The following is a 22,013-nucleotide window of genomic DNA, read 5'->3' on the forward strand; positions in this document are numbered from 1 at the left end:
GAGCCGGGACAGCCTTCTTCCTCCGCCCAGCCGCCACAGTGATTGTCGTCAAGTTTGTGAGTAAAATATTAATTTTAATTGTAATTTCGATATTATTATATGTTCAGCATACCCATGCATCACTTATATGCATATATTTATGTAGTTAAGCTCTAGGCACGATTTATGATGCATTGATAACTGTTAAAGTGCCATGATATTGTTGTGGTAATTTGGAGCAGCAGCGCGGCGCGTTGGCGCGTGTGATGTGGTGTGGACTATGGATAGGACGGGTAGTCACGGCTTGAGTTCTTCGCTGGGATCCGATCCTTCGAGGGGTAGTCACGGCTTGAGTTCTTCGCTGGGACCCTCGATTTGGTTTATTAAGCGAAAGTCCGGCTTGAGTTCTTCGCTGGCACCAGGTTGGATTTAAGAGAGTCATGCAGGATCAGCTCCCATATATTATGATTGATGCTACAGGGTGCGTGAGTGCTCCAAATTACCTTTTTGATGTTATGATGTGAAAATGATGTTGATGTTGCATTTCACTCTACAGGGTGTATTAGTTTTAGATAGTTATAGAGATTATGGTTAAAATTGATATTTTACTCTCTGAGTCGAACGCTCGCTCCTGTTCAAAAATTTTTCCAGGCCACAGGAGAATATTTTTGAGGTTAACCTGCTTTCTCCCTCGCAGGTCGATTACTAATGTTTGTATAAACTTGTTAAATCTTAGAATTTCCGCATGTGTTAGAAATGTTTATTTGATTTGGGTCTGTAAACTAAATTATTATTTTGGACCTGTAAACTTAATATTCTATGCATGTTTGATGGATTGGATGAGGGAGCTGAGCTCCCATTTATTTTTATGCTGATGAGTATGTGGAGGGTGAGCTGAGCTCCCCAATTGAGTATTTATTGTGTTTACAGGTCGGGTGAGTCGAAAACTCCCCGTTGAAAAGTCCATTTTATGGCCGGACTATGTCCGTTTGGTTTCTTGAAATTGGGCCCAAATGGGCCTTAGAATTGGGTTAATGAACAGTTAGGCTTACTACGGGCCTCGGGGGCTTTAGGCTGGCCCAGGTCCTAGTGTCGGTCCGGCCCATAGGTTGGGTCGTGACAGGTTTTGTTTTTAATAGTAACTAGAAAGACATAATTTATTTTTTTTAAATAAATGGGAAAATCGTAAAAAAAAAAAAATCAACTTTTGTCCATTTCTATAATTTTACTCATTTTTTTTTTATAAATTCACCCCAATTTTTTAGGAATGATTTAATTGTAACTCACAGTTAATGGGACCATTAACGGTAGGCTGCGATTAATTCAACGTCAAAAGGTAAGGATGTAATTGTCAAAAAAAAAATAGAGCACAATTGTAAAATCTTTGAAATGTTGGGTTTTTTTTTTTGAAATGAAAATTTTGAAAAAACTTTTTTATAACTTTTCTTATTTTCTCCCTAAATTAAATAAAAATATTATTTATTTTCTTTTCTTTATTTATTTTATTGTCTTTTCTTTTTCTAAATAAAAAAAATTATATATATATATATATATATATATATATATATATATATATATATATATATATATATATATATATATATATATATATATCCCTCTTTATAATTTTTCTCAAGTTATTTTCCCCTTAATTTTTTAATTAAATATAGGATTGGCAAAATCTAAATCATACCAAAAAAACATATGTTTTTCCTTGTATCGAATGGTCAATGGACTTAAAAAAATTAAGACTTTTTTAATTTTAATTTTAATATAATTTTTTACTTATGAAAATTAAATTTTTATATTAATAACATTTTTAAAATATTTTTTATTAGTAAAATATAATAATTTTTATCAATTTTAATTTAATTTTTGACAAATTTTATTTATAATTTCTAATTAAAATAAACTATAGTTCATATTATTTATTTACCATTAATGAGAAATTTCTAAATAATTTTTTAAAAATAAATTTTAAAATTTCAAATAATTTTTTACGATTTTACCTTTTTTTTATAATAATTGCACTGATTTTTTTTTTATATAATTATACTCTATCCTTTTTTTAACAATTAGACCCTGATATTTTAGGAATAATTTTAATTATACCTTGCCAAAAGTTAACAATAGAGTATAATTAATTCGGCCTCTATAGATTAAGGTGGAATTGTTAAAAAAAAGATAAGGCAAAATTATAAAAATCGATAAAAATTGAGATATATTTTGTTTTAATTTTTCCAAAATAAAATTCGAAAGAAAAACTCCAATGGCATTTTAGTAATAATAATTCCAAGTTCCAACCTTCTTGTTCTATCACAGGGTTTTCAGAACCCAAAGTCAAAAACCCTTGATTTGAAGCTCTCAGCCTCCGACACCACCATGAGTTTAATTGCAGGCTCCTACGAGAAATTCATCTGGGGTTTCAAGCTCAAACCCTTAAAACACAACGATTCACAGGAAGCCTTAACTCTAATCCCACTCTTCTCCTACCCTGCCCACCTCGCCCCCATCACCACAGCCGCTGCCGCTGGCCCTGCTGCCGCATCCGGTTCTTCCGACGATACCATTCACATATACGACATTCCTTCCGCCTCCTCCCTTGGTTCCCTCCACCACCACACCTCCTCTGTCACCTCTCTCTCCTTCTTCACCCCTCCCTCCCTCTCCTTTCCCCGCAACCTCCTCTCTGCCGCTGCCGACGGCTCCGTCTGCATCTTCGATGCCGACCCCTTTGTCCACTTAAAGACAGTATGGGCTCACAAGAAGGGTGTGAATGACTTGTCCATACATCCATCTGGGAAATTGGCGCTTACGGTGGGGAGGGACGAATGCTTGGCGATGTTGAATTTAGTGAGGGGAAGGAGGAGCTTTTATTGTAGGCTGGGGAAGGAGGCGAGTTTGGTGAAGTTTGATTTGGGTGGAGAGAGATTTTTTATGGTGACAGAAGAGAAGGTTGGGATTCATCAGGCTGAAGATGCCCGGCTGGTGACTGAGCTTGAGTGTAGGAAACGGGTTCTTTGTGCTGCTTCTGGAGAGGTTAGATTTTGTTTTTGAATTTTGGATTTGAGTTTTATTGGTTCTGTTATTATTATTATTATTATTATTCATGATGATGTTTGAGCTCTAGTTTTGTATATAACTATTATTCTTGCCTTTATTGATATATGCTTTATGGCTTTGCTGGTGGAGGAAGAAATGAAATTGGATTGAATTTGGAATTTTATGCTTGGAATTGTAAAATGGCTGTGCAGTTGATGATTTACCTTTTAACTTGATCAATCTTCATGAGCTGTCATTTTCCTGGAGTCAGTAGAGTGTCAGATAATTCCTTGGTACACCCAATTAAACCTGGTTTATGAAGGCAAGATTCTTGTTAACTTTAGACTTTAAGAGCTCACTAATTCACTGATGAATTCTGTAATTTCTTTTTGTAGTGTCCTAGTCTCTCAGAGCATACCTCTGATTTGTATTAATTTTTGAATTTACCTCCAAGATTCATCTGATTAATAATCTTTCTTGGTTGTGAGTAACCGTAAGATTGTTTTCATCACAGCTTCATTTCATTTCCAGAATTTTTTATAATCTGCAGTGTTGAAGCTATGGCTGCACACCAACTCACCAGGGCAATGGGGCTTTCAAGATGACACCTTTTGCTTTATCACAATTAGATATCTATTCAGGACATGATATCTAGGCACAAATTATATTAGTTACTTATTTTACCCATCTCATGAATACTCCTCTGCTTCTTCCCATATTGATGTTCAACCATTAATTTTATATATTTATCCATGGCTCTAATCATGCAAAGTAGAATTTGCTTTGCCTTTTAAACAAAGCACCGTGATGTAGAACCAATAGTTATTAGGGGATTTGGGGTGAGAATAAATTCTCATATTGAAGAGAAATTAATTCTCAATTTATTTACTCAAAATAATAGTCAATAGTCATAGTAAAATCTGTAAATATGTAGAGCTTCTAAACCCTATTTATAGAGTTTTGTAATCCTAATTACATTAGAATTAGGAACCCAATTTCCAACTCTAATTAGGAATTACAAATCAAATAAAGGTCCTAAATAATAATAAAATTCCTAGATAATATAAACTTCCTAATTAATACTAATCTCAATTTCCTAATTTTACAATGAATATGATTCCTAAGTATCCTAAATTGATTCTTCTTCCAATACTGCATCAACTAAATGTCAAATGATGGTGGATGAACCCTTGGACCACTATTACATCTGTTTTTGGTAATGGCTTAGTGAGTTTCTTTTAAATCAGTAATTTTTATTTCTCTTGAATATATCTTATCTATCATTTATCATTCAATCGTTTGAATTTTGAACAGAATGAACTTCTGTTTACTGGTGGTGAGGACCGGAATATTACAGCATGGGACACAAACAGTGGAAAACTTGCATATTGCATTGAGGATGCACATTCTGCCCGTGTGAAAGGTATTGTTGTGCTTACTAGGAATGATGATGATGTAAATGATCCATATCTATTGGCATCAGCATCATCAGATGGAGTTATACGTGTTTGGGATGTTCGCATGGCTGTGAAGGAGAAGCCAAATCCATTGGCTGAGGCCAACACAAAATCAAGGCTGACTTGTCTTGCTGGATCATCTCTTAAATGTGAGTGCTGTGCTTGTATGATTAATGCTTTCCTTCCAGTTGAACACATTCTACTATTTTCTCTGTCAATATCTGCTTCATTTTTTGCCTTCCACTAACCAATTTGCTGTTATATTTCTTATTATTTGCTTAATTTCTTCTTATCTGGCTATAATTATTTCCTCTCTTGTCCTTCTTCTCTCATAGTAAAGATGTTGTACACTTTTGCTGAAATCAAGTGCTTTCTTCATCTTATATGTTCTTTTATTTGTTTTATCAATTACTTCTATGCTTGTAAAATGTTAGCACATTTTAGTTGGAAACGGAGTAATTTTATTAAGTATGCATTTCAATCGTTTGGCTTCTACATTTTGGGATTCTTACAAAAATTTTCTCTGAATATTCAGCGGGTAGATCAACCATAAAAGTAAAAAATGTAACTATGACTGCATTTTCTCTACGAAAGAGTGAAATGTGTACATTAACTCTAATCCTGGTTTGTTCCTATTGGGCTGTTGCTGTCTCTTATTGGTAATCAGAAGGCAAGGAACTCTCTGATTAGGAGGGTAGAGATACAGTAATACTTATGGACAGAAGGCCAGTTTGGTTTATGGTGCTCAAGTTAAAATGCTCAGGATACTACTCAAAAGTAATTACATCTTGGGGTCTAGTGTTTTACCATCATGGAAGGATTTGATTGGGATTGCTGTTCTATGTATTTGCTTTCAAGGGTTCCTAATCCTATGTTAGCACTTACATTATAATAATAACAAACATGGGTCCACTGGAACCTGAGACATCTTGTCCTCTTTTACAGGATAAATGTTGACAATAAATCTTGTTACAAGTGCCCTATTCTGCAAATACCTGTAGAAAAAGAAAGAAGGCCTGTTGTTTCTATATTCCTGAAAATCAGTACTGGTTCTTATCAATTCTTTCTTTTCTTGCAGCTCTTAAACGACCGCAGATGGGAAACAATGTTCCTAGAGAAAAGCCCGGTGCAGCTGGGGAAGGATCACAGGAATAATGAATGCAGAATGGATATAGCCTTGGGAGGATGTGGAACTTATCCCAAGATGTTTAACAAAATTTCTAATGGAGCCGTGTTCTTTGATGGGTCTAGTTACACAAAAATTCAATTTTGACGCAAGGAAAAGCCTGTTAATGCTAATTATTTTTACTTGTTAGTGATATAGAAAACCATCTGTTTACCTTTGATTTTTGTTGAAAGTTCTGACATATAAATGAAAATCTTGTTTTCCCAACTCGTGACTCTAAGTTTACCGCTCTTACGGAATCATGGATTTGAATGACCTTTCACATTTTGTTTGCATATCTAACCATAGAGGATTGAAGAATATGTTTTTGACTAAAAGAATGTTAAATGGAATCCCTTATCCATGAAAATGAGAGATTCTGCAAAAATCTATTTATCCATTAAAAATGTGAGATTCTGCAGAAACACACGTTCTAAAATTCAACACCAAATTAGTCCTAAAAAATGAGTTTTAAAGAGAATTGATGCATCAATGAAAATGAGCTCTAGAACCAATTAGAGTGAATGGTAAAAAAAAAAAAAAAAAGAAATTAAAGGAATATATATTTTAAACATTTAAAAATGCAATATCATATACTGAAATCTGAGACTGTAGAGAATGGGGAGTTGCCAATTATTAGCGTGATAAGCGTAGATGGACTTAAGTAACCGCTAAGTAACTGCCGACAGAACATACCCGATGCCCCAACACCAGAAACAACCTCCTCCGGCTGCCGTCACTGCCGCTGACGCTGCAACAATGCAATCCGATCCGCCTCCACCTCCACCTCCTCCCTTCGATCCCAGTCGAAGTAAATTTTGCTCTCTTTCTCTTGCTTTTTCATGGTTTAGGGTTTTTGTTGTTTTCTCTCTTTTCAATCTTTGCTATATGTTCCTGAATGTGAAATTGAGCTACTGGCTTCAACTTTCGTGTGTGTGTATATATATATATATATATATATATATATATATGATTTCTCCTTGCGGTGAACAAATTACTGAACCTCTGATTCGGTTTTTGTTGTATATATAACATGAACTTATACCCCTGCGATGGTGGTGTTTCCTGTTTGAATTATTTAATTTACTTTAGTGACTTCATTATATTTGAGTGGGACTTTAATTGATTATTTTAATAGCTAAGAAGTTTTAAGGGGATAAGTTGTTTGGTGGAATTTTTGCTGGGAGGGATTGAAGATTGTTGTGCTTTTTTGTGAAATCCAAACTTAATGTTGTTTTGTTCTTTGTTTTTGACACTGGATATGTTTTCTTACAAGTGATTGGTATCATCAAAAGGAAGGCTTTGATAAAAAAGTTGGCAGCAGTTTACCACTCTGAGTGCCTTGCGTACTGTAAGGAACTTTTGGAATTACAAAAGAAATGGGAAGAGGTCAGTATGATGCCATCTTTTTTTTGTATGTGAACTACTTGTTTGTTATGATATTTTCATCAATTGATAAATCTGTTTATGTTATATGTACATTATCTGCTATAAAACTTTGTTATCAGAAGAGGTAAATTTTATTAGTTAGAATTATCCAGACAAATTGGATTTTGAACTTTGCACTTTTCCTAAGTGTATAAGTTGAAGTTGGATTTACATTGATAAAGTGGATATAATTGTAGCACTCGTCAGTGATGTCATAACTAAGTGATAACCTTGGTAAATGGCTAAATTTTTTCTTGAAATGGGAAAATTAGAGATGCAAATTAGTGGAACTGGGAGATTTCATAATGTTTTAAGAGTAAAATTGTGAAAATTTTAAGAGGTGAGTGATTTTCTCATCTTGTATTGTGTTAGGAACGATGCAAACACAAAATCATTTCTAGCCACACCCAAATTCTTGAAAGATATCAAGTCTTTTAACTCTCAAGGAGATTCTTCCATTCAAAGTAATGTTAGTGTTAGAGATCAGCATAACAGGAAAATTATTACAGCTGGCATATTTTCAAAATTTTCCATTGTGCTGATTGTTAGCCTTTAACATGGTATTCCAATTACCCTTCCCTGACAGAAAAAGACTACCAAATAGTTATTGTCACAAGATTATTCCCTTGCTTTCCCTTCCCAACAATTTTTGGTGCTAAAAAGAGAAAAAACTAGAAAAAACTGCCTTCATGCAGGCATCAGCAAGAATCACTCTTTCATGGTATATTTCCTTTTCTGTTTGTGGGTCTGTGAGGAACGAAAAGGGGATAGGAGGGGTACTTTTATGAGGCAAGTGGTATATAACAAATATGACCAAAGGTTTGACCTGGAAGGATTTTTTGTCTATAAATCTCATATTAATTACTTGTCTACAGTCTTGGCATTTGGCTTGCCTGTAGTGAATACTTGTCAGGCAAATGCCATAACTGTGGATTCCATTGTTGTTTATCAATATAAGTTGCTATGTTCACTGGGTGATAAACTCGTGATAAATTAAGGGATTTTTCGCTGTTGAATATGGTGATCATTTTACACAGGATGGTGAATTATTATTTTCATTTTCTTACTTATAGCATGTTGAAAGTGCATGCAGCCATTCGTGGATTTAAAAACCCCTGATGATACAAGGAAAGGACCAATGAAGCCTCCTAAACGTCTGAAGAAATTCCGCTAAGCATAATGTAAGATTTTGCTTCATAACCTGGTTTCTGCAGTAAAGTTTAGAAATGCATCAAAATTCTCTAAATTTATCGGTGCTAAACTTGGATTATTGCAGTCTCCAAAGTATATCTTGTTTCCTGAGTTCACATATTCTCCAATGTTTCTTGCTTCAGCTTTATCACCCTGAAACTTGTGGTTGAATGTCCTTGTTAACAGATGTGCAATGACACGTTCCTGGCATCTAAGAAGCACCACTTCAACTGCTTGTAACTAAATAGAAAAAGCAATAATCTAAATCAAAGCGGTAAAGATTTGACGTAGGTATCATTTAACTTTTTGATCTACCAGTAGGCACCACTTCTGATTCCGCCGATCACAGGAGTGACGCATGTATCTTTATAGACTGTATTATATTATGGAAAAAAGTGACCTTAACAGTAGATTCTTCCCGAGCACCGTCATTTGATATCATAATTTCAACGGCTGCAAAGTGCAAGGTATATACACCAGCCATTTTATAGGATATAAGAGTGGAATTCATTGTAGTTCAAAGTTGGTTTTAGTACCTTGCGAGATTGGAAAACTTGTTATTTCAGTTGCAGAATGTTCTGAAGATGTTAATTTTGTAACCAATTGTTATGTTGTTATAGCATAGTGTAGATTACGGAAGTGGAATTAAAATAATAATAATAATAATAAATTTCTGTTGTATTAGTACCCTATGAAGCGATCTATCCATATCAACTACAGGCTACTAGTGAATACATAACGTCATTGATAGTCATTTGGAAGATTGGACTTGACCCTAGTACAATTACATACTAGAATTGACTTCAATTCCATTTATAATGATGACGGATCACAAATTGATTTGTAAGGTATGAAAATCAATTTATCAAAATATCAAGAGCAGTAGCTCACGCAGGCACCCATAAACAGCTAACAATTACTAAATGACAGATCACGATGGCTGCAACATTGGAGGGTTAAAACTTGGGAGTTCTCTATGATTCTTGGTGGTGCAGACTGTACCAAAGATCTTTGAGCTTCTATGCAAAACCCTACAAAAACCATGGATATAATTTTTGGACCCTTGATACTTGGCGTTGCATTTATTTGTTTCAAATGCATAAATGCAATTTGCAGTTTGCATTCAACAATATGAAAAAAATGATAAGAAAGAGAACTAATTCCAGGTGGTCATAGCTCAAACGATTCGGTCCTAACATTTGTCCTTTTCATTTGAACGAGGATTTCAAAATGTCCAACACTGAAAGACACTCTGCATACTGGCTTACAACAAAATAAATACAATTCGCCAACACTATGTTTCTCAAGATTACTCTTCTACATTCCTGTTGTATTCTGTCCACGGCAACATTTCCTTTTAACTTTGATTATGTTTTCCTAATCTATCTTTTGTATGCGTGTTTGGCTTCAATGTTGAGTTCTCATCAGTGGATTACCATTTGCTGCAAGCAACAAAACAATAAGTACACTTCAATTTAGAAACATCATCAGCCAAACATTTGAATTTGAAATTACCTATGATTTAAATAACAATGTTCGCATTCTTTGCCATAGGCTACTTGAAGCAGTAGGTGCAGCAATTTGCCCTTCCATGATCATTTCAACACCAGGGCCCATTTCGTGGACAAGTTTGACAGATTCTGATAGTCGATTAAGGAGATTCATCAGGGCAATCACTTCATTCCTTTGTAACTGCAACTAAGAGACAACATAGTTTTCAATGACAAATTAAAATCGATAAATTTACCAATGACTGGTAGCTTAAGAACATAATTGATGCATCAGCAATAGTTCAAGATAATTATCTTAAGCAAACTAAAAACCAAAGCAGAATCTTTTTTTGTAGTTGCTGCCAAAAGTAGATACTTACAATCTGACCCAAGTGATCCCAGCCATTATCAGAGAAGAGAATTTTCAGTGCTGTACCTAGACCAAGAACCTGAAGCTTTCCCCAAAGTCGACACTTCTCACAGCCTACACAGTCCATCAATGCACTGCAATGCCAATAGATCTAGTTATATCAATTCCACATAGAGAAGACACTACATAAAGTAATCAAAAGGAAGATAGAAACCAGAGAAACAAGATTATGCTTTACCGATTCAACATTTGAAAGAGAAATTAACTAGTTAATTAAAAGAGAAATGCAAAAGTCCATGTTTGGCCTTTTTACATTTGATGCCATAAATTTGCAGCTTTTGATTGGGTAAAATTTTCCAAAAAAAAAAAAGAGCCAATCAAGATTTGAGAAAAACCTAATGTTTCTGAATTGTTCTTGAATCTTCTGTTTCAGTTCAGGTCCACGTTGACCCTTCCACAACTTAGCTTCATCAAATGGGAGAGGGCATGCTGCTTGAAGTTTTGGATTATAGAGTAATTGTCTCATCAAGGAATGAGCCTTGAGGTCTTCAGTAGGGTTACCAGTGTCATATTCAGCTTGTTCCAAGTAATCTTGAGCCTGAATGAATTACAAGATATCCATTAGATATAACAGCCTTAAAGAGAGCATAAAAAATTTTCACCAACATAACTTGTGATAGATAACACGTAAATAAACAACAATTCTACAATTTATTTGCCTATTATCAACATTCATGGAGACATAAAATATAAAATAATGTAGAAGAAACAGCATTTCTATCACTAAATCACTTACTATATACCTTCATGTAGAGAAAATCTAACTTCATACTCTTTTAACACTCACCTTCATAACAGCTCGGAGAACAAAAAGGTATGTGAAGTACAGGTTTCTAACACGATCAGGGTATCTTAAAACCCGATCATACATCAATGTAGCATTGCAGCCCCACTGCAAACAGGAAAAAAGGAAACAAGAAATCAAAGTTAGATCCCTTCAATAAATGACTGTGCATGCCTAAATATTTCATTTGATAGGGAAACAAAGGTGTTCTTTATGGGCAAAATATTTATCTTCCAATGCCCATCATTATTGAAAATATTTTTTTCCAAAGTGGGTAACAGCCCAAATCAACTGAGCAAAATCACTCCGAATCCTACAAGTCAGGTTTTGGACAGCTCATTTCAAGGGCACTTAGCCATTAAGCTATTTGACTTGTCGTAGTTTTATAATTTTGAGTAGGATGAATGAGATACAAACATATGAAATAGCTACATTGCCATGGTCAAAGTTCATAAATAACACAGGTTGAGAAGCATGCATCTAAATTCATACCAAGTTTTTAGATTTGTCAAGTAGATAACGATCTGCTATGTGAATTGAAATAGAGGAGTGAAGACCAGATATCAACTTGTACAATATCCTTTCCTCTTGACACAACTCTTCAGATGGATCTGCACATCACAAGGGAAGTAAGAAAATAATCAGATGATCCTGTAACCATGACAGCAAGAAAAGTTGAAATTGTACCGGTCCTGAAAAATAAAATCAGGATAACAAAGAATAAAAGATTGTCTAAGGAAAACAAAATAAAGAAAATATTTAAGCACGCAAAAAAAAAAAATGACAACATCTTTAGCATGACAGCATGTTGTGCTGCTACTAATGCATGCCTGTGCATGCAGTTACTTTAAAGATGAAAGTAGATTTGCCAAAAAGATTTTTAAACACCTTTTGTTTGATCTCATGCAAGCGTAAGAAAATATGAAACAAGAGAAAAAGCAATCTATCAACTCTGTTTGGGTTATGTGCAAAGACAAAGAAAGAAAACAAAAAAAAAGAGAACTTACATTTGGGGCAGTTCTCAGAGTAAACAGCATCCCATATCCTCCTAGCTGATGGACCAGAGTAGCCAGTGTATTGTTCAGGGTTCAACTGAAGATTCACATATGTCATCTCAGCTGCAAATGAAAATGCTTTATTATTTACTCCATCAACTTCCAACTTTGCCATTCAATAAGCTAGCATTAAATCTACTTTGTAAATAATAATAAAAAGGTGAAAAAAAAAAGATTACTACTGGAAATAACAGCATGGAAAAAGCATTAAGTTCACAATACGATTGAATAAATATCAATGATAAAAGATATGATTGAACAACCCACCATTGTCAGTCTCATCATCATTTGTCCAGGGATTGTCTATTTCTGTCCATCCCCTAAATGCTTTACTATCAAGGGTACGATCAACAGCAGCCTGAGGCTTTCCTTCTTGACATTGAAGATCATCTGATGGAAGGCCTCGATGGAAAGGTGTCCTAAATGATTTGGGGAATTCACTTTCTGGGCATTCACAAACACTGCAATCCCTCAAGTGGCACATGCCATCGTCAGGCCAGAAAGGGCAGTCACACCCCAACTTAACCTGCCATATAATGACCCAAAGGCTTTAAATTAAAATAGATGCTAGTGAGTGGTAACTAAGTACCATATAATTCTGATGTCTAGTAAGATATAAGAAGATAGATATAAGGCATACTAAGAAGGTTGACTTGAAGTAAAATTCATTAATTGATGCACCTGGAACTCATTTCAAAATTCCAAACAAATACAGGGGCAAGTAGAGAATTCTGATTCTCATTTGATAACTTGAACATGAATAATCCACTAAGGAGAAACAAATTGGTCAATTGATCTTGACATCAAAGGAGTGAAGGTGAAGGACTGCATTTTGATCAACTGATTACATTACAACAGTAAAAACAATAAGATTTATTTGAAAATTCAAATCATGACCTATTATATGCTAAAGAATGATTTAACAAATAGAATATTATAGTTGTGACATGTTGATGACAACTTTCCCAGATTTAACACCTTCAATTCTAACTAGCAAATCAACCCCAAGTGCCCCTTGCCACTGTTCATTCAGGCGAGCCTTCCTGTCTAATCCCATTGATTCTACCTTGCAGATCAATCATGTATCTCGCATGTCAGTGACCAATCACTAGATCGATCTACCATATTAATTATTTGATGTACGAATTGGACTATCAAAGAGAATATCAAGGGCATATTGACATAAACTACTATTGTAGAAAATTAGCATCATTCATGGATTCTATTCAGATCAGATTGATCATTGTGAAATGGAAACTTTAAATTCAAAAATTTGAAGCTGCATTCCAGCAAAACTATTCATAAAAATCATTCAAACATGTCTAACAACTCAAAGGATTATATCATAATTTATATTTACTAGTGATTTCACAATACATAAGTTAGCCAGAAAGATTTATATTCACTTATGATTTCATCATCAAAGAAAATATAAGTAGAAGTCAAAAGAACTCCATGGTCATTTGATTAAACAAATATATTAAGAAAACCTTGCAACATATAGAAAGTGTAGGAAAACCTTTGCTTCTATCATGCATAAGCTTCTATTATAGGAGAGCCATTGTTTTCAAAATCAGCTTCTTTATCATAATACGCCAACCACCAATTCTACCAAGAGGTATTCAACAAACCTTGAAGTATCGAAAAAATGGGGTTTTCACGAGATCTTGGAGAGATGGATACAACACTTCTTCATTAAGACGGTCCACTGTCTCATAGTCGCAACAACAATCCTCCACCATCCCACTATACTTCTGCACAGACAGAAAATAAAACAAACCCTGAGCAGGAAGAATAAGAAGAATAATGTGATCGTATTCAATTTCCTATCATTTCACGATCTAACAAAAACAAGCTCAAACTGCAACAGTGCTGATCACGACAGTCAAACGGTGCAAGTATCAACTCCCATTATAACCCAAATATGAATGCAAATTACAGTCCCTGTCCACCCCCATTACATAAAATACAGAACTAAGCAATCTATACCAACAAGTTAAAAACTTTCTTTATTTTGCTATCCAAAAACAAAAACGTCAAGTAGCAAGATTCAGGTGAATAGTAATTCAAAATAATAATAAAAAAAAAAAATCTTCTCAATTTCTTTTCCTTGGTTTCCTCTGGAACAAACATAGATAGAATAGAAAACGAACCTGAGAGCAGCTACAAGGGTGTCTAAATAGAGAGATCTTAGGGGTAGTCATCGAAGCTGTAGTTAAAGCAACAATCAGAGCAATGACGGCACCAATTATAATCCATCTCCATGGCTTTCCCTCAGTCCTGCTCTTCTTCTCACTCTCCGATCCCACCATTCTCCGACTAGAACTAAATGCAAAGAAACAAAACCCCTGATCTCTGAAATCCTGATCCAGCCCTGCTGGGTTGCTGAAAAGAGAAGACACAGAAGCTGATTTCTGCAAGAACTAATCTAAAACAAGTTCCTTGTAGGAATTCGGATTATAAATAAAGAAAAAATGGGAAGGGAAATGGTGGGCTCTTGCGTCGGCGGTTTTAGAACACAGGAAAATGCACCCGGAGACCGCAACTCTAGAAGCCGACTATTCATAACTGGGCTTAGACTTTGACTTTAGGCTTCGGCCCACCTTAGCCTTTAAAATGAATGCTACTTAAACTAATTAATCGATTTTTTAAAATATAAAAAAATTTCAGTACTTATTATGTTTTTCCTTAAACTATTTTTTTTTATAAATTACAAAATATCTCTTAATTTATTTTTATTGTGTTAAAAATTTTACTTATATCGGATAAGTCCATTACATAGATAAAGTATTCTTAATGAAAATTTTATTTATTTATAAGAATTGAATACATAATTTTTTTTTTTTAAATATAAAATTAACTCATATCGATCTTAAACTAATTTTTTTAAAACATATGTCAGGTAAAATAATTTTATATAATTATAATAAAAATATAATTTATAAATATATTTAATTTGTGATAATTATAAAATTTTATCATGATTTTTAAAAATAAATTATAATAACGTATTTAAAGAAAAGAATCAAACAATTAAAATTTAATCAAATGCAAATTTTCATCGTTATTCTGCTAACTTGAAATAGGGATCAAGAAATCCAAATTTATTATTGTTATTATCATTTAGTTTAATTTCAGTCTTATAAAAAATTATATTTTGAAATCTTAGATTTTTAGTGGATTTCTATTAAGAAAAACCTTATATCCATTTGAAATAAAAGCGTAATAGCAATACCATTAATGAATTTTATAATTTCATCTAGACCCTTATATATTTTCATAATAATATTTAATAAACAAACTTTCATTTTTATTTTTATGGAATTCTTAGCTATGATTCTAAAAATTTCTTCGTATTTATCGACTCCATTTCTTTTTTTATTTTAACTTTAATTTCAGCTGGATTTAAGTTTCCATATAAAGGTACATTCTTATTTAATAGGCCTAATCTAATTATTGGAAATTTAAGATTTATGGAAACTATAGAGTAAACTTAGAAATTTAATAATTATGATAAAAATAGAAGAATTAAAATGTTAAAGTAATAATTAATTAAAAATAAAATAAATAAATAAAGGGTAAATTAATTGGGCATATATATAAATAAATTATATTAAAAGATTGAAGAAATTAAAATTCTAATCCTATTATATTGAGTATTATTTTAATTACAATTTTTTAAAAGAAATTACCATAACATCGAGTTAGCAAATGTCAAAATAAATTTCAGATGTATTCTATTATTTAAAACTCTCCAATAAAATAATATGGACGACATAAACTCTCTAAGGAGAAAAACTCTTTAAGATTCCATATATATTTCAATAAAAATAAATGACTATCCAAATTATTTGTTCAACGAGTATTTAAAATTAGATAAAAATTTTAAGAAAGCTTTGAATAAACAGTATATTCAATAAAAATTTTTAATATAATTATAAAAATAAAAATATATTTTAAATTATAATATTAAAATCAAATAATAAATAATTTATATAACACAAAATTACAAAGAGAGGTTATTTCATTTCATTTCGATTTCTAATTTATTTAAAAATATTTTCTTATTTATAACTCCAAGTTATATAAATATTTTAACTATTATTTTATTTTAAAATACATACTATATTTATTATAATTTTTTACTTAACTATAATTTAATAATAAATAAAATTGAATATGCATATATATATATATATATATATATATATATATATATATATATTATTTCATGGTATAGAACATTTTAAAAATATATTTTTTATTATTGTCGAATTAAAAAAAAAAATTAAAACAGAGCTATTACTCTCGTTCTCTTTCCTACTTAATTTGATTGGTTTTTTTTTTTTTATGATATCATATTCTCTGAAATCTGGGATTAAATTAAGCATCCAAAAATTTTACTGTAAAAATAAAAGGTTACTATAAAAAGAATAGCAAAATAAAAGGGTGTATAATAATTAATCAATTTTGGCTCCTCTCATTAAAGTAATTTCTATTATTATAAAGTCTGAAATTTAAATGTCAATAGCTATTAGAAAAAGAAAGAGAATTGGTGTCCACTCTCATCGTCCAATAGATTATTTGGAATTAGAATTCCATTAAAATTATCAATAAATTATATGAAATAAGAACTTCATTAAAATTATCATAATTTTAATAATGGTTCACTGTCATCACTAATATGTAAATACGTACATTCTATATATATTTAAAAAAAAAATTACAGTGTGTGAAAGAGCCAAAAGAAGGAAAATGTAAGAAATGTTGGGAGGAATATCAAGAAATGTTGGAGGAATATCACATTCACATGTATTAGAGGAAATAAGAAAATCAATCTGGTCAAAGAAATGTATATATATATATATATATATATATATATATATATATATATATATAGAGAGAGAGAGAGAGAGAGAGAGAGAGAGAGAGAGAGAGAGAGAGAGAGATTTCTTTAACGAATTATAACAATCGTCCAAACCCATTCCTCTCAGTTCCTTCATCATCATTTTTCTGCAACTTTCTCTATCGTACTACCAATCCTAGTTGAAATAATAAATTAGTAAAATATTAACATTTAAAGAGCTTAATATATGCTGAGTCATGAGTGGTTAGAAGTAACGTTAGAGGAAGAAAATAATTTTTATGTAGAGGGAGAAAAAATATTAAATAAATGTTAATTAATAAATGGCTTGTCATTCCAATTAGCTAAGAGTCCTACTAGAAATAACCGTACTTTATAATTTGTCCACCCAAATACTTGATTTTCTTTTTCTTGGCTATGTGTGGGCGAGAGGGAAGAAATTGTTGAGAATAGGACTTTTTGTTGGAATGGCAAATGATTACTTAATTAATATGTGTTTAATATATTTTTTTTTCCCTCTTTTTACATGTAAATTATTTTCCCTTTCTTAAACTTGCTCTAGCCACCCGTGACTCAGCATATATTATAAATCTATTTCTTCAAATGTTAATATTTTAATTGTTTGCTATTCTAATTAGGATTCGTAGTTGGAATCTCGAAAGCATATATTTAATAAATTTTTACTTAGATGATTCAAGAAACAAATGATAATTAACTAAGGTTCTGCATTTCCCTTATCAACGGTGGCCGGAGATTTTTGGATTACAAAAGATTGTCTAAATCTAGTTTATTATAGATTATATATTATAAATAATTAAAATTTATGTATTTAAGTTTTATTATATATTTTATACTTAAATTTATGATAAATAAAATCTAAATAATAATTTTTTTTTATAATTTTATCATCTCTAATTAAAGAATTAAAAATGCTTTCATGAAATTGATTGATTTCATATCACCATAAAAGATATGTAATTCCAAGAGGTGGTTTCAGCTACTGTCGAGTTCCATCACACTCATCTTTCTCCAGGAACATCTTTCTTCCAGCCATCTCAGCCTTCCCTATCATGGTCCTCTCCTGCATTTGGATGTTTTAAGATTAATTTTGATGTAGCTTTGGCAAAGCAAAGATGTGAAGGAGCTATTGCAGCAGTACTTGGAGATTCTACTGGTCAACCTTTAGAATGGTCATGCAATAAAGTACTTAACCAAATGAACCCCCATATACTGGAAGCCTTTGCATGTAATCAGGCAGTTCAGTTGGCAATATATAAAGGAATTAATGAGGTGATTGTTGAAAGGGATTCTTTGATTGTTATTCAGGGTATTCAGTCTCAAGACCCACTGTTAAAGATCAGAGGGATCATTCAGAGGGATCATTCAGGATATTGCCATCCTATCTCAATGCATCCAGCGAATTAGTTTTACACTTGTTAGTAGAAGTTGTAACAAGGCTGCTCATAGCCTAGGCCAGAAGTCCTTGCATGACTCTTCCTTTTTGTATAATCCTATGATGCTGTTGATGTTTGTCACCTCTTCGATGCCAATTTAGAGGCTAGTAATGAATTCTAACTTCAGTTTAAAAAAAAAAAATAGTAATCTATATATAGGATTAATTAGACGTATTTTTTTCTATTTAAATTGATCTAATATTGAGAAAATTAAAATGCACATATCAGCTTCTTTCATACAAACAATATTAAGTTATAATCATGCAACAAATAATGATTGTTTCCACTTATTTTATTTTTATACGAGGACGTAATTAAAAGAACCATATATTGGCATCCACTAATATGATATTTATGATGAGATTTAGGCATTATTAATTTTAAACTTTTTTTCTTTAATTTTTCTTTCCACCGCCGGCTAACCATATGCAAAAACCCGCGACGTACTATAACTTCACATATTTACCTAATATATATGACTGACGAGGCATCGGATTCTTATGTGGATAATTAAAAGAAGAGGAACAATATACATAATATGTGAGTATGAAATATATATATATATATATATATATATATATATATATATATATATTATGCAAGAGCCTGAATGGCCATTAATTAGTAACTAGTATTTTAATTAGCTAGTGATAAGGGAAGTGTCACCATGATTCTCTTCTCTGTACAACCCTAATCATGTTAATTAGATAAGATTAATAAAGATTAGAGTTTACTAAAGCCAAAGAGCACCAGCATCCTTGAGAAGGGGCACCAATGTGCCGTTGATATGACAAGCCATGAGCGTTTCAATGCCACCCAGAAACTCGCCACCAACAAACACGGCGGGGACTGGCTGTTGCCCCTCCTTTGCAAGCTGGAAGAGGACGGTCTGGATGTCAGGCCCGGTGGAGTGGTGGTCCAGCTCCACGATGGTGGGGCCAACGCCGAGGCCAAAAAGGAGACACTTTGCCACAGTGCACATGCAGCACCCGCTCATACTGAACAACACCACCGCGTTGTTTGAAGCCAGAGTCCTCACGATCATGTAGGGGTTGTCCGGCTGCTGCTGGTTCACTGCTTTTGACTTTGTATGCTCGCTGTTGATAGCTACACTGCTCGCCATTCGAATTTCCGCAGATTTCTTTGCCACCTGCATCTTTTTTTTTTCCTCCAAAAAAAATCTTGTAGAGAAAAAAAAAAAAAAAAAGAGAGAGCAAGAAATGTAAAGACTGAGGGAGATATCGAATAGGAGAAGGTTGAAGGGTTTGTTGGCTTCTGATGATTCTTGAATTCTGATAGCTAGAGAAAGAGATAGGTTAAGAAACAAAGAGGAATAATGGAGGGATGATCACTTGAAGGAAAAGAACAAAACAACACTATTCCACACATGTTCTTTATCGTATTGATCACTTGGAAACTAATTATGAGGACCTAGAGGTAGCCAGGCTTTCTTAGTCAGGGTTCAAGACCACAAACATAAGTATATAACATGTAGAAAAATAAAATCAAACCTCCTGAGACAGAGATAAAGAACTAGAAAGGGACGTCTCTAGTGTACCCGGCAAACTCTGAAGAGGGTTTGATCTCTTTGCTGATTATTATTATTATTATCATTATTATCATGAAAAAGTAGAGACAGAGACCACCCTAATCATCCAGCTTTCTAGGCATGCCCAATTCTCCTTCTTTGACTTGCAGAGAGAAATCGTTTAAGCTTATAAGAGAGAGTGAGAAAATGCTTGGAGGGTATTGAGGGTGCATATACACCATTTTAAACCCTGCATCCACGCACAATACGAACCCAAACCCAGCAGGAAAAAAAAAAAGGCCCACAGTGCCAAAAGGATACAAATCCCAACAGAAAAGGATTCGAGAGGTCACGCCAATGTTAAAAACCTGAAACTGCAGCAAGAAAACAAGAAAAGAAAAAAAAAAAGTCTCTGGACACTGGTCTTCAAAGTTGAAAGCGCGTGAGCCTTTTGTACAGGCTTCGAAGTATAGGCGTAGAGTAGACTCTGAGAGGTGGCCAAAGGCGCAGAAGAAGCAACCATTCTAAAATTGGGCTTTGGGTATACAAGGAAGAATTCTCAGAAACGAGAGATGAAAAGAGGTAACCGACAAGCCGACAAGAGTGCCTGAAACGCCGTCGTTTGAGAAGGAGAGTCAGAGTCGGTAGCTTTCTTTGCTCTTTCTCCCTCCGATCTCTCTCCTTTTCCCTGCTCTCCCAACTGGGTTCTAAGAAACCGACGCCGTAATAACGTCACCTATGGGTTTGGCTGAGGCACGTCCACTCTGAATTTCCCGTTCTCAAAAAAGTTAATAAATCCAATTTATTTAATTAACATTTTATCTCAACTTTTTGAAAAATCAAGAAACACTCTACCTTTACTTTTCAATCATACGCTTTCATTTGTGGTTTTTAGCATTAACTAATTTTTTTCTAAATTTTATTTTTATTTCTACAAAATAAAATAACTATTTATACATTTTTTTTAAATTTATCTTATCACTCTCATCCTTAATTAAATGAGATAAAAAAATAATTTAAAAAAATAAAAAATATTTTATTATAATTTAAGTAATTTAATTATTTATTAAATTTCTAGATAAAAACTTTAAATGACATATAAAAATAAATAAATAGATTATATTTTAAAAAATAACTTAATTATTTTTATAAAGTAAATTACTTTCCAAAAAATGAACTTTCCACGAAATGTTGCAGCTCATTCTCTTGCAACAAGGGCTATTAGAGAGCTTAACTTTATTTGTAGCCTGTTAGCTCAATCTAACTTTGTACTAGGCTCTATGCCAGTATAATCTTCAATGAATTCCATCCTTCGTTAAAAAAAAATGTGACAGTCGGTCCAATAGAACCAAACCAGTTAATTAAAACAAAAGAGAGAAAGTGAAATATTACATATATAAATAAATAATAAAAGAAAAAGGAAATGAAATGAAATGAAGTTTCTATACGAAAATGAAACAGAGGAAAAGAAGGAGTGCAGCAGTTTCGGTTCATATAGCTAAAACAGGGGAAAAAGTGAAAAGGTTTGAAATCAAATTTCTTTAGCTAATTACCTCTAATTTTCAACAAATTATCTACCTCTCTTCAGCTATTTGTCTTCCCAAATAGTAATCCCTTCATTGAGAAAGCCTAATCACCATTTCTCTCAACCAACACCTACTTGATCGAAGGAGGGAAAAAGGGACAGCAGCTGCCCTTTCCAATTTTTGAGGTTTTGATTCTTATTTTTCAGCCATACTCCTCCGTGGTGACTCTCTCTACATCTTCCTTCTTCCATTAATTAATATTATTTCTAATTTTCTCACCTAGAAGATAGTTTGACTGAGGGAAGGAGATCCTTATGGCTATCCCTCATCAATAGCTCTTTTAACATTGATGAGAGCATATAACTTGTCTTTCACCTTATACAGCAGCCTATAAGTTGTTCCCAAGTCTTCATTTGAGTTAGTGTTTAAGGAAGAACGGAATTGAAGTTTGGAGGGATGGTGTATATTGATGAATTTGTTTTGAGTGATGGTTACCAATAGGTTTGGTGATTAGTGGAGGATTTATATAGGCCTTAATTGACTATGGCTGGCCTTTTTTATGTTTTTAATAATGATGAGTTTAAGGGCATGCGAGGGAAGTGGAAGTTGTAAATAGTAAT

General features: G+C 32.9%; 4 protein-coding genes across 7 annotated transcripts; 2 read left to right on the forward strand and 2 right to left on the reverse strand.

Moving 5' to 3' along the window:
- Positions 1-2,233: 2,233 nt before the first annotated feature.
- On the forward strand, positions 2,234-5,871 carry LOC110651344 (uncharacterized). Its single transcript, XM_021806648.2, has 3 exons — positions 2,234-3,018; positions 4,336-4,627; positions 5,557-5,871. The coding sequence occupies exons 1-3, from the start codon at positions 2,362-2,364 to the stop codon at positions 5,631-5,633; spliced, it is 1,026 nt and encodes a 341-aa protein (XP_021662340.2). The 5' UTR covers positions 2,234-2,361; the 3' UTR covers positions 5,634-5,871.
- Positions 5,872-6,239: 368 nt separating this feature from the next.
- Positions 6,240-8,954, forward strand: LOC110651345 (uncharacterized). 3 transcript variants are annotated; one of them, XM_021806649.2, is made up of 4 exons: positions 6,240-6,454; positions 6,920-7,032; positions 8,165-8,252; positions 8,449-8,954. In XM_021806649.2, exons 1-3 carry the CDS (start codon positions 6,343-6,345, stop codon positions 8,243-8,245), a joined length of 306 nt encoding a protein of 101 aa, XP_021662341.2. In that variant the 5' UTR covers positions 6,240-6,342; the 3' UTR covers positions 8,246-8,252; positions 8,449-8,954. The 3 variants fall into 3 exon arrangements, with proteins under 3 accessions (XP_021662341.2, XP_021662342.2, XP_021662343.2); XM_021806650.2 differs by having other exon boundaries at positions 6,246-6,454; positions 8,348-8,954; XM_021806651.2 differs by having other exon boundaries at positions 6,246-6,454; positions 8,406-8,954.
- A 493-nt stretch (positions 8,955-9,447) lies between these two features.
- On the reverse strand, positions 9,448-14,551 carry LOC110651343 (endoplasmic reticulum oxidoreductin-1). Of its 2 annotated transcripts, none has more exons than XM_021806647.2 (10): positions 14,175-14,551; positions 13,653-13,775; positions 12,289-12,547; positions 11,974-12,084; positions 11,459-11,577; positions 10,970-11,074; positions 10,518-10,720; positions 10,133-10,256; positions 9,778-9,954; positions 9,448-9,704 (listed from the first exon to the last, which is right to left on the reverse strand). In XM_021806647.2, the coding sequence occupies exons 1-9, from the start codon at positions 14,331-14,333 to the stop codon at positions 9,778-9,780; spliced, it is 1,380 nt and encodes a 459-aa protein (XP_021662339.2). In that variant the 5' UTR covers positions 14,334-14,551; the 3' UTR covers positions 9,448-9,704. The 2 variants fall into 2 exon arrangements, with proteins under 2 accessions (XP_021662339.2, XP_021662338.2); XM_021806646.2 differs by having other exon boundaries at positions 9,778-9,960; positions 14,175-14,549.
- Positions 14,552-19,000: 4,449 nt separating this feature from the next.
- Positions 19,001-20,299, reverse strand: LOC110656416 (glutaredoxin-C9-like). The gene has a single exon (XM_058140967.1). The coding sequence runs from the start codon at positions 19,493-19,495 to the stop codon at positions 19,073-19,075; it is 423 nt and encodes a 140-aa protein (XP_057996950.1). The 5' UTR covers positions 19,496-20,299; the 3' UTR covers positions 19,001-19,072.
- Between the last annotated feature and the right edge of the window lie 1,714 nt (positions 20,300-22,013).

Source organism: Hevea brasiliensis, chromosome 18 (assembly GCF_030052815.1).
Source record: "Hevea brasiliensis isolate MT/VB/25A 57/8 chromosome 18, ASM3005281v1, whole genome shotgun sequence".
Classification (NCBI taxonomy): Eukaryota; Viridiplantae; Streptophyta; class Magnoliopsida; order Malpighiales; family Euphorbiaceae; genus Hevea; species Hevea brasiliensis.

What these genes read in the sequence shown, in the direction of transcription:
- LOC110651344 (XM_021806648.2), top strand. Translation starts at nt 2,362, where the DNA reads ATGAGTTTAATTGCAGGCTCCTACGAGAAATTCATCTGGGGTTTCAAG. An exon ending in TTTGTGCTGCTTCTGGAGAG is followed by an intron (nt 3,019 to 4,335) that starts GTTAGATTTTGT and finishes AATTTTGAACAG; the next exon opens with AATGAACTTCTGTTTACTGG. An exon ending in TGCTGGATCATCTCTTAAAT is followed by an intron (nt 4,628 to 5,556) that starts GTGAGTGCTGTG and finishes CTTTTCTTGCAG; the next exon opens with CTCTTAAACGACCGCAGATG.
- LOC110651345 (XM_021806649.2), top strand. Translation starts at nt 6,343, where the DNA reads ATGCCCCAACACCAGAAACAACCTCCTCCGGCTGCCGTCACTGCCGCT. An exon ending in TCCCTTCGATCCCAGTCGAA is followed by an intron (nt 6,455 to 6,919) that starts GTAAATTTTGCT and finishes TTTTCTTACAAG; the next exon opens with TGATTGGTATCATCAAAAGG. An exon ending in TACAAAAGAAATGGGAAGAG is followed by an intron (nt 7,033 to 8,164) that starts GTCAGTATGATG and finishes AAGTGCATGCAG; the next exon opens with CCATTCGTGGATTTAAAAAC.
- LOC110651343 (XM_021806646.2), bottom strand. Translation starts at nt 14,333, where the DNA reads ATGGTGGGATCGGAGAGTGAGAAGAAGAGCAGGACTGAGGGAAAGCCA. An exon ending in CATTTTTTCGATACTTCAAG is followed by an intron (nt 12,548 to 13,652) that starts GTTTGTTGAATA and finishes ATTATATGGCAG; the next exon opens with GTTAAGTTGGGGTGTGACTG. An exon ending in TTCTCCGAGCTGTTATGAAG is followed by an intron (nt 10,721 to 10,969) that starts GTGAGTGTTAAA and finishes TAATTCATTCAG; the next exon opens with GCTCAAGATTACTTGGAACA.
- LOC110656416 (XM_058140967.1), bottom strand. Translation starts at nt 19,495, where the DNA reads ATGCAGGTGGCAAAGAAATCTGCGGAAATTCGAATGGCGAGCAGTGTA.